Source organism: Pecten maximus, chromosome 10, assembly GCF_902652985.1.
Source record: "Pecten maximus chromosome 10, xPecMax1.1, whole genome shotgun sequence".
Taxonomy (NCBI): Eukaryota; Metazoa; Mollusca; class Bivalvia; order Pectinida; family Pectinidae; genus Pecten; species Pecten maximus.
Window position 1 is genome coordinate 33,179,282 of NC_047024.1, and position 11,592 is coordinate 33,190,873.

Below are 11,592 nucleotides of genomic sequence, written 5' to 3' on the forward strand. Positions count from 1 at the left end.
CAGACCAAATTTCATCAATATCCATTCAGGCATTCAGGACTAGAAGGGTTTTACCACAATTTCTTCTGCTGAACCCCGCCCCTCCAACCCCAGGGGAGCCACACCCTCCATTTATACAACATTTGATCCCCCTTGCCCAATAATGCCCCAGCCAAAATTTCATCAAAATCCATTCAAGCATTTATGATGAGTAGGCATTTAAAGGATTAATCTCAATTTCCCCTATTGGGCTCCGCCCCTCCGGCCCAAGGGGTCATCAATATCCATTCAGGCATTCAGGACTAAAAGTCCAAGTATAAACCTCTCCAACCCTAGGGGAGCTTCACCCTCTGTTTATACTACGTTTTAAACCCTTTAATGATCCAAACTAAATTTCATCAAAATCCATTCAGCCGTTCAGGACTAGTAGGCTCTAAAGGAAATGTTGGCGGACGACGGACGCCGGCTTGTGGACAACAGGGTGAGGTAACCCCGGGTAGGCCAAGTAAAACCCCAATTCATTTGAAGCTGAAAGCTTTTGAAATCAGTCTCTAAAACAACAGAAAACAACAGAAAACAAATGTTGTTCAACATTCAGTTGAAACGCGCTAACGTTATTAGCTTTATCATTTTAGCTTTTATGCTATGATGCGGCGTCCGTCGTCCGGCTGCATTACAATTCGGACCCCTTCAGAAATATGAGTTGTTTATGTCTTCTGCTAAGTGGACACTGAAGAACTCGTTCTGTCAGCTTTAGCTCTGTAGGTAGGGCGTAAGAGTGAGGAAACAACTACAACAGATAATTATCATCTATATTTCTTTGTATTTTATCAGAGACGTATATACCTGATATACAAGTCTCTGATTTTATATAATGGGCAATGAAAAATAAAATGTTTTCACTCACATTACATTTATCTACGGGTCACAATACATTTATCTGATATTATCGCATATTACATCTTCTAAGTGAACATCAATTAGTAAGGTGACCTGTATTTTGAATTTGCGCCGATTATCACATTAATACGGAGACGGTGTCGGCGTAAAGAATTAACGGACAGGCATCTTTAATGTCGTTTACTCTGTGACCAATGACCTTTATCGTCTGCAAAGCTGTTTACAAGTTTGTGTGAGGTAGCACGTGTTTTGTGACCTCGGGTTAAACTCTCACCACAGGGTGTATATATAGCCAATGAACGACAGCGTTACATGCTGATTACGGAGTGTAAACCTTGCCACGTATATTTATTATTCAGTGTGTATCAGCAATCTGACAACAAATATCTCAAGATGAGCGAGGCAGACGAAAAATATTATAAAGACGAATACGATAACTACAACGTTGAACAGGACAAGGTTGTCCACTCCAGTCACAGTGGTAAAGGCCGGACAAAGAAAGAAGTTGACCAACACCATCATACCGACCCCAGCGGACACACCAGAAAAAACGTCCAGAAACTTGTCAACAATTCACACAATCAGCGGGACCCTCCAAAACAATAACGATTATGGTAAGCAGGCAATATGTCTATATATTCTTGTAACAACTGAAAATAACGTGTTATATCTGTACTAAAAGCCACATATTTACAGGTCTCGCACAAACCTCAAATGGGGTATATAACCCCAACTGACGTATATTACCTCAACTGGAGTATACACATATACCCCAATTGGTGTTATTACAAGGTTATTTCCGTACAGCATTCAAAGCGTGCATAATCGAGACACTACGCCCGTTTCGCATGAAAGGCCTTGTCACCATTGTCCGCCGAGCATGTTGCACGTTTTACAGAATTGTGAACTTTGTCTCGAAAATCATGTTTAAGTTGTAAAATTACCTGCATTGTCACAAATACACGTCAATAAAAGCTCTGAAAACTCCATTTGTCGCTCATTTCTGACCCTGAAACTTCACAGCGCACATCGGCACGTTCAACCGAAGCATTTCCATTACCGGAAGTCACCGACAAACAAGTAAGTGAAAAACAACAGCGGGCTATTAAGTCCGCGTAAGCAATCAGTGTGCTTTACTACGGTAAACCGTAAGGACCACACATGGTGTTTTTTAACTTTTAGTGAACAGAAATTGCCGGTACTTATAACTACCATTTTTTATAAATTATTTCTAATCATTGTGTTGATATTTCTGAGCGTATCTTACCGAACTTTACCTCTCTTCAACTCCGTTTTTTTTTCGTTCTTGAATTCAGCATCATCAACGCACCAGAAATATCTGCTAAATTTTCGGGGGAAATTTTTTATCATGGTGAGTAAAACTTCCGTTTTAGTAAGGTTAATTGAACAATTCATGAAATCATATCAACCACACATTACCTTTTATTATGTATAAATGGTATTGGTGTGTTTAAACATTCACACTTCTTCATGAGCACCATTCGTCATCCTCATCTTCAACAGCGCATGGATCATCTATGATTAATTAAAACTGAAATAAATTTTGTTTTATCACATATTTGAACATTTGGTAATGTGAGGAGCCAGGACACTAATTAACATAATCATGTATTGCAAGCAGAATCCGGGATCGACAGAATATGTCAATAGGACGAGGAGGGCTACCAATCCAGGGGGAAATGTTAAGGGCCAGAAGCCAACATGCAAGACGTTTCATACCGGAAAGAGGATTATTAAACCTTTTGTTGATTCTAAATCTAGATCAAAATCATATTGTAAAAGACGGGACACTTTGTTTCAAAAGGTACGGTATATAAAACTGAAACAGGTACGGTAAATAAAAGATAGATATCATGCAAAACTAACCATGCATTTGGTTGTCTTCTAGACATACTGTTGCATCTTTATACAGCTGTATATAAGCTGCTTTCGTTAATGATTTTGTAGCAGTCCACCTAGCCCTCATTTTGCTTTCCTGCTCTAAACCCCGAACCTCTCCTATGGACTCGATGATTGTCTGTATCATGGTTTCCAGTTCAGATTTCGTCTTCCTTTTAATCAGATTTTGTTTTGTGTTTTTATTATAGTTTTGCAATAAAGTAAATAATGAAGGACAAACCAACTGTAACTGTAACTGATATTTAAATAAAGTTCTAAATTGTTTTTGCATACCTGGAAATGTCATGATATTTTGTACGGTCGAGTGGTACAACAAATATTGGGGTTAGTTTGGCCTTAGTGCCATGGAAATGGTGTTGTTGGAAGGCAGTTCGATTTTCTTTACAATTTCGTTCAATGTTTATCAACTCCCCATCCAACTATTCTCCAGAGAGGCTAGTGTGCTTCCTCGCAACTAAAAGTCAACATAATTATACATGTTACGTGAATCGTATGTATTGCGTCATGTATATCGAATACTTCGGCCTTTTTTATCTTCAATATTAAACATTCCGTGTAGAAAACGATTTGTAAAGGATTCTACTTTATATAAAAATGTACGTTTTACAATTTATGTCATTTTTATGTATAATTTCTTTTTTTATTATCTATATATCATTTTTTGCGCTAATACGCTTAACTATAGAAGTTATAAATTAAGATCAGTTTTCGGCAATGCAAGTTACAACAGCCTCGTTTGCGGGGAAATTGTTTTGGCGGGAAAATAGTTTTGGCGGAAGAATACATGATTGGAAAGTTCTCGTAGTGCGTAAGCGCAAAGGTCGTTTGATGTAAAACATTTAGTAATGCATTATTACATTTATATTCCACAATTTCAAAATGTTTTTGAACCAAAAACCAAACTGCTATATGATATCAAGCTTATTTGTATATGAACAAAATAGCACATGAAGGAAGATCATTGCTAATTTGACGGCGGAGCTACACGAAAGTAGATTCGGTAATCCGGTCCAAGCAAGTACCTTTCGGAGTTGAGAGATAGCCACTGGCTCGTACAGTCGTACGCCATTGCAGTGTCTCTGTTGTTAAGTCCGTATGCTGCATGTCTCTGTCCTTCTCTCCCACGTTAAACAATCCCAGGATGTTAGCGCGGATCTGAAGTCAGATGGAATTTCTTAACAAGGTATGTTTCAGTTTGTGTTACATTTCATTGCAGGCGAAAGACATATTTCAATCGACTGGAACAGAGGTTTCATTGCAAACCAAAAGTCTGTCCGGGGAGTCCCGTCATTTTCAAACAGGATACTTTCAGGTATTAAACAAATCATTTCAGCGACTCTAAACACATTTAGTACTTAACGTCGAAAGCTTTTATACTCTTGTGTAAATATTTTCACTACATGCAAAATATTTAATTGAATATTTGTTTATTGTAGAAGTTACAAAATGAAGATAAAGGCACAGCCACAGCCACGAGTGCAGTTGAGCAGACTTGTACTACCAGCGCAACAACAGTTACCATTGGTACACAGACTGGTATAAAGGATGAGCAACATCCTAAAACCCATTGCCAGGTTTGTGGTATCAATGACGACAAGCCAGGAAAATGGTGTTGGCTTGGATGTGAAGCACCCAATTGTGAGTATTGGGTGCATTCCTTCTGCACCAACATTAATGTTAAGAACAAAAGATATTTGAAATTTATTGAGTTCTGGTGCCCTACACATAATAAATTATAATCAATTATATATTTTTGTTTTTCTTTTCATTTATAGATTGCTACAGTAGTGTACATACCTCTTCCAATCTGTCAAAGTTCCTGCATACCCTCAACCATCTTTGCTCAGTTGGAACTCCAGGTGGCATCCACATCTTGCATCTTCGGTTCCGGGCCTCTACCACAAAATCACCAGCCTCACCTTTGCTTTCATTTCCGGACACAGAAAATGATTCGGTTGATTCCAGAAATTCACTGACCTCCGATGGTGCCTGAACTCTGACCTTCAGATCTCTGACCTCTAGCTCTTGGTAGTGTGTCATGTTCATCCCATAAAACAGGTCGCTAAAAGTAACACGGCTACACATAATGGCGCTGCTGTTATTGCGCCGAATTCCAGCCCGAAAAGTATACAAAGACAGTAGATACGTGAACACAATTTTCATGACGAACAAGTAATTGGGGTCAAGGACGTCTGATGTCCACCTAAAATAATCTCCAGCAGAAACTGCACCACCAGTTCCCAAACGCTCTCTGAAATACGGCACAAGAAGTTCGTCGGCCATACCAAATAACGCGATATCTATCATTTGAAAACTCTTGTGGTGGTCACATGCTGCTTTTGCTGCCAGTTGGGATTTTGGACTGTTGAAGCCAAGCATCTTGGCCAAATCCTTTATAAATACCTCCCACAAGAGTTTAAAAGCACATTTGACCATGTTGATTTCAACATGTCCAAGTCCAGGTTGCAACAATATATTCTTGAATTTTAAAAACTGTGACAGATCGCATAGTGCAACATCTTGTTGGTGATTGTCGTTCAAATGTATTGACATTGGACCAGAACCAAAAATTCGGTCACCACAGTGAGGACATATGAACACCTTCTCCAGAAGACGTGAGCCTGTAATACAAGGTGTTTCATACAATTACGCACCCTAGGCAAACTTTAATTGATGTACATTTTCCAACATTCGGTTTTGCTACATTTTATAAATATAAATTATTTATCACAAAAAAATTTGAATGAAGATGTGTCAAAAGTTCGTTTTGTTTAATCATCCATGCACCGATTTTGTTCCTCAAGCGTCAAAAACTATAAACGTTAACATTATATCGCCTTACCCAATATATAGGGAGAACCGTCGCATCCTACCATCGTCCAGTCCCTGTCGCCGCTACATGTCTCCTTGGTTATGTGGGATAACACACTTTCTACAGCTTCATAGCTACACGGATTTACCATGCAAGGGTTTCCCATGGTAACAGTTGGTGGATTTTGTGGGTGCTTGGCTGGGACGAATAAGTATGGGTCGTTATGTATGAATGATGACGAGGGGGCCGTAGTCTGTTTTTTGTGTGATTTTGTTTTCTGGATATTGTCATCAATGTTGTCATGCATATGTCCGTAATGTTCTTGTTTTAGATGGTGCAAGCGAGAGTCTATAAAGTGGTGTTGATATGTTTTAAATGAGTGTTGGTGTGTTTCTACATGGCGTGTTACTTTTTCTAGTATGTGTTCATTGTCACTAGACAGCCAGCGAAACGGAGAAAGGTGTGGCGAGGTTTGAATGGATGAGGAGGATAGAGGAAGAATGTGAATGATATTGGTGATCACACTTAATTTCGCTTTTGCATCATAACGAACTCGCCAGTTCCTGCTGAGTACCTGATTATTATCAAAGTATGTGATGATATCAGATTCACGTGGACATTCAACTGGAATTGTGCTGTATGATTTGATCCAGTTAAGTAAACAGGAGTAACTACCGGATGGTGAAGTTGCTGCATTTATTTGAACAGCATTCTTACTTCCGGTTAAAAAATATGTTATAAGTGACGATGAAAAGGAAAGTGGTAAGGTGATGTTGAAAGAGGAAGCAAGATATATTTGTTCGATAGCCTTGACAATAGACAGACATTGGTGTGTATTTTTGGAATCAAAGTTGGTACATAATGAAGTGAGAAAAGACACCAAAAACTTATTCTGCTTCAATAGCCATGTTTCGGGGTCATAATTTTTCAAGAAACTATCGTCTTTATATTGTTGTTTTGAAAATGAGGCGTCCGAAACAACCTTGGAGCTAAGGAAATGTGCAACTGTGTTGATTAATTTAATCATGTCATTATCCGGCACAACATTGTTTTCAATCATTTGCAGTACTTTGGTTAAATGCACCTGATGATAAATATTATGGTTTTCATCGATGGGTTTTACAAAGTGTACTTCAGCATATTTTGCACACAGCATACACAAATATGTTGAAGTTTTAGATAAACATTGTTCCGAAATCAATGCCTGCACTACACATTTTCGAAATTTGTTGGCAGAGATTTTAAAGATTTTATTCGAATCGTCGTCCTGAGGAACAAATTCCGCATGTTTTCTGCAGCTACATTTTGGTTTCATCCTGCTGAAAAAAATGTTAAAGTAGGGCTTTATGTTTTTATATTTAGTTAATGGACAAGTATCTCCACAAGAACCTTTTTTGTCTTCAGTATTTTTTTAATGTTGTTAATTTGTAGAACCTGTCCAGTCATGTCTTGCAATATATCAATTCTTTTTGTGTATATTGTCAAAAGTCTTTCAGGTGAATAAATATATTTGTATATTTTTTTTGTTTTCTATTGTTATTATTCACTGTCATAATATGGTATACTTATTTAGAATAATTTAAAGAAGTGTATGTCTGATTTCAGAAAATAATTTTTAAGTAGTTTAATTGTTTACGTGATTTACCTCAAAAAGTACTACGAAGATATAATTCACATGGTATATGTCAATTATAGGCGACCATACTTTTAAGATTTAATTACATACCCGGACGTAATAGCCCGCTGTTGTTTTTCACTTACTTGTTTGTCAGTGACTTCCGGTAATGGAAATGCTTCGGTTGAACGTGCCGATGTGCGCTGTGAAGTTTCAGGGTCAGAAATGAGCGACAAATGGAGTTTTCAGAGCTTTTATTGACGTGTATTTGTGACAATGCAGGTAATTTTACAACTTAAACATGATTTTCGAGACAAAGTTCACAATTCTGTAAAACGTGCAACATGCTCGGCGGACAATGGTGACAAGGCCTTTCATGCGAAACGGGCGTAGTGTCTCGATTATGCACGCTTTGAATGCTGTACGGAAATAACCTTGTAATAACACCAATTGGGGTATATGTGTATACTCCAGTTGAGGTAATATACGTCAGTTGGGGTTATATACCCCATTTGAGGTTTGTGCGAGACCTGATTTACCTGTGCTAAAAATACACGCACCTGTCAATATATATAGAATAATCGGCTACACTTGATTTTATGAGTGACCGTGATTTGAATAAGCATACATTATGGTTACCTTGTGACAGTGTATAGACACAGGTCTACTCGCCCCGTCTGTCAATGCACTCAATATGTAATCTATTCAGTGTATATTGACATACGAGGACAGTGCAGTGGTAAAGACATACTAGTATGCATGTCGGCTGTTTGCAACTTCATTAGCCCGAGTTTTCTGTCGGACATGGTGTATGGTGTATGGTGTCAGGACCGGAGAAAACTCGGCTACGTGACGTTAATATTGCAGGCTTCATGTTTTGCCATGTTAATGTTCAGATATGAACGGGCTTATGTAGTTGGATCTACATTCCTAGACCAGTCGGACTTCAGTTCACTAACATGTGTTGACCCCCTCGCCGCCCCTCCAAAATTACCAGTAACGACGATCAGTACGAACCCTCACCTACATGTTTGATCAGTTATTTTCTATATATATATATATATATTATAATTATACATATGTACTGCTATATGCATGTGTATAACCAGGTTGGAGAAAATCACCAATTTGCGGTCTACGCCAGTTGGAGTATGATTTGTTACTCGAAATAGCTAAAATCCCTTAAAGGGACATTCCTTCGTTCGGACATCAGAAATATCCACAATTTCTAATAATCAGATCTATGTCTGAATGATGATTATATGAGTGTTTGTGCCTACAGGTAATGAAATTAACGCCGAAATATACAGGAAAAACCTTATGTCTTTGCAGTAATTAGTGATAATGCAATTACGAATATTCAGTACTTAATACTCGGAAGAACTTTGGTTTATCTTGAGAGTAAAACTGCCGTATTAATGTAATGATTATAACATTTACTACTTGGAAAAAATACATAATTTCAAGTATGTTTAATAAACTTCAATTTTGACGACCTAAACTTTATTCAAACGAAGGAATGCCCCATTAAACAGTAAATTTTGCATTAGTAAAAGTTTAGTTTAAAGTGATTTTGGCTATTTTTTAAAGCTTTAACTTCAATTGGTGGATTTCCCTAACCTGGTTATGTATAGCAAAATAAAATATAGTGGTGCTTGGTATGCAAGGGTTTGTTATACAATAAAGAAAACTACAAATAAAAAGCTAAATTTACCGACAATCTGAAATAAAGATCCCCTCTAGAGCGACCTATACGTAAAAAAGCGACCCCCTCCCACCACCACACAGACAAGCGAACCCCTTGCGGTACCCGTTGAACATCATTTGAACCAACTTACCAAAACTGATCTCGGTTTTATTTTCAGACATATCCAGCCAAGCTGATTTACCAAACAAACCGAGATTATGGACAAGGATGTTGGACTCCGTACAAATGTTGAGGGTCGGTCTCTCCACGTGATTGGAATAACACGTGACATATACAACTGGCCAATTAAATTGACTTGATTACCTATTTGGAGGTAACCAGATCGCCAATCACGTGATCTCTTTAATTGTGAAACTGTCTGATGCAGTTCTTAATTTATATGGAGAGGAACCTGGAGATAACTCCGGAATCGTCTCAAGAAGATGAAAAGATGACACTGTATTTACTTTGTTGTTAAAAGTTTTCTGTAGAAGTTTGTGTTGCTTTATTTTTTTAGCCATTACTCAGATTTACTTAATGCCAACATTCCACATCGTGTTTGCTTCATTGTTGTTGTTGATGTTGTTGAAAAAGAAGATCTTATGAAAAGGATCTAGCTCATATTTCTTTAAACTTGATAAGGAAACTCACAGGACATGAAAAGGTGAGGTTTAATAAAGGTTGAAAAAAAACCATTTATTCCATTAAGTTTCAAATCGTTTCTATATATTATGTTTCACATTTTAGTCCAATGTTAGTAAGAGGAGATCAGTAATGCCTTGTTGCCTTAACGAACTTTTACTTCATCTAAGTATACCAAGTATAACAACATTAGGTGCTGTGGTTATTGTTGAGTTTAAAAAAAAAAATCAACTTTGAGTCTTTGACTCGTTTTATCCCAGATGCAAAGAAAATTTTAACCTCGCTCCCAACATAGTCGTCTTCGTTAACCAAGGCTTCTGATTGCGTTTCACTCCACCAACTTCTAAATGCGTTACACTCCACTAAGGTCATGGAGTGTGACGAAATCGGAAGCCTTGGCTAGCGAAGATGACAATCACAGGCAACACCGGAAACCCGTTATGCACGAGAAGTTCCGTGGGTCTCTGACGATCTATCGCTGGTACATATATACCCAGTATCCTTCGTTCCGACCACGGGTCTTCCAGGTTCCGGACAGATACCAAACCATACCATGGAAAAGTCACGGATAACGATATATAGTAGCTGTTGTAAGCCAGATATACAATGCAAGTATATTAATCTTTTAACTTTATACTTTGATATTGTATTTACTGAGCTGTAAAAGAAGACTCTGAATGAATGCTTTAGTTTCTGACGGTCGGAGTTGCTCTCCTTGGTACAATTTACAAAATTTGATATATACGTCAGTCCGATCGTTCATGGTTTCATTTCAAAGAGGAGCTTTGTCTTATCAGAAGTAGGTCACTGTGTGACCTATAATTGTACATTTGACATATAAACGCAAAAAATCGTTTCTGTATGTATTTATGGTACCGTTTCGTAAAAAAAGAATATTCAGGATTTGTGTCGGAAGGAGTTTCGCGTACAGATGCACGTAAAACTGACCTTGCATTATGGCACGTATTGGGGCAACTATGTATCGCTTAGTTAAGTAGGTCACTGTGGTTTATTTTTCAGTCGTTGACCTTCAGGCAAGCGTTCTTACCCGACCCTATAAAGATTGTTGAAAAGCAGAAAGCGGTTGCATCGTTGAGCTCTCCTCAGAATCGGTTTATACATGCAGTCGACATATAGTTAATCAGACTGCCAGTGTTGTAGTCCGATCAGAATGAAATGTTGTATTGAACTTTGATTAGCATATTGATCAGACGAGTTGATAATCATGCAGAGAAATAGGTGTATTGTATCAGAGACATATATACTGTATATATGTCTCTGATTGTATACGTCGTGTTTGTATGTAACAGTTTAAAGATGTTCACATTGACGAATCAGTCGTGTGGGCTAAGCTGTACTGGTGACAGTGTGACGGGTTCGAATCAAACGTGTACATGTGCGTTATGTATTCGATGCACCGAAACATCGATTAACATTGTTGACATATCCAGAAATAGCGTCGCCTACTTTGAATATTCCACGAAAAGGTCAACGCGACAGGTCATTCTTGTCGGACTTTTTTCATACAGCCCACGGAAAACTATACAAAATTACTGTTACTATTTTTTATTGTCATGGTCATTGGTTTTGATCTCTGTAGCAATTAAAGGAATTGTCATCCTTCGGCCCATATACTAAGGAAGCACGTAAACGCTACAATCCACAAATTACGTCACTTTTCAAGACACTGAGGGTCTTTGTCGGTCAAATGGATGAATATTTCGTTTTTTTATTTTCTAATTATATGATTATGATTCGTAGATAATGACGCTAAGTTTTAAATCAAATACCAGTCATTTATATGTCTCCCCATCCCAGGAACCTTTATATGATCCATCCAAGTCTGGCTCTTGGTCTTTGGGAACAATACGTTTATTTAAAAAATATGGAGAAATAATTTGCTCTGCTGTCTATCTACCGCACCCTTGTATACGGATCTGAAATGTCTGGTGTTGGGGGTAGGAACATTGAACTTACATGTTCAATGTAGATAGTAATGTAAAATATACCGTATTATTTTTCAGCAATAAAAAGTAA

At 37.8% G+C, this 11,592-nt stretch overlaps 1 protein-coding gene and 1 long non-coding RNA gene across 4 annotated transcripts; both read left to right on the forward strand.

Annotated features, from left to right (window-relative positions):
• The first annotated feature begins 1,156 nt into the window (after positions 1-1,156).
• On the forward strand, positions 1,157-9,406 carry LOC117335495. The gene is made up of 2 exons (XR_004534417.1): positions 1,157-1,493; positions 9,092-9,406. It is a non-coding gene; the product is annotated as an uncharacterized LOC117335495 (long non-coding RNA).
• On the forward strand, positions 2,149-5,338 carry LOC117335494. 3 transcript variants are annotated; one of them, XM_033895537.1, is made up of 5 exons: positions 2,149-2,251; positions 2,522-2,704; positions 4,016-4,111; positions 4,236-4,437; positions 4,575-5,338. In XM_033895537.1, exons 1-5 carry the CDS (start codon positions 2,249-2,251, stop codon positions 4,790-4,792), a joined length of 702 nt encoding a protein of 233 aa, XP_033751428.1. In that variant the 5' UTR covers positions 2,149-2,248; the 3' UTR covers positions 4,793-5,338. The 3 variants fall into 3 exon arrangements, with proteins under 3 accessions (XP_033751428.1, XP_033751426.1, XP_033751429.1); XM_033895535.1 differs by lacking the exon at positions 2,149-2,251 and having other exon boundaries at positions 2,472-2,704; XM_033895538.1 differs by lacking the exons at positions 2,149-2,251; positions 2,522-2,704; positions 4,016-4,111 and adding an exon at positions 3,813-3,982.
• Positions 9,407-11,592: the final 2,186 nt, after the last annotated feature.

What these genes read in the sequence shown, in the direction of transcription:
- LOC117335494 (XM_033895535.1), top strand. Translation starts at nt 2,507, where the DNA reads ATGTATTGCAAGCAGAATCCGGGATCGACAGAATATGTCAATAGGACG. An exon ending in TTCAAACAGGATACTTTCAG is followed by an intron (nt 4,112 to 4,235) that starts GTATTAAACAAA and finishes TGTTTATTGTAG; the next exon opens with AAGTTACAAAATGAAGATAA. An exon ending in TGGATGTGAAGCACCCAATT is followed by an intron (nt 4,438 to 4,574) that starts GTGAGTATTGGG and finishes TTTCATTTATAG; the next exon opens with ATTGCTACAGTAGTGTACAT.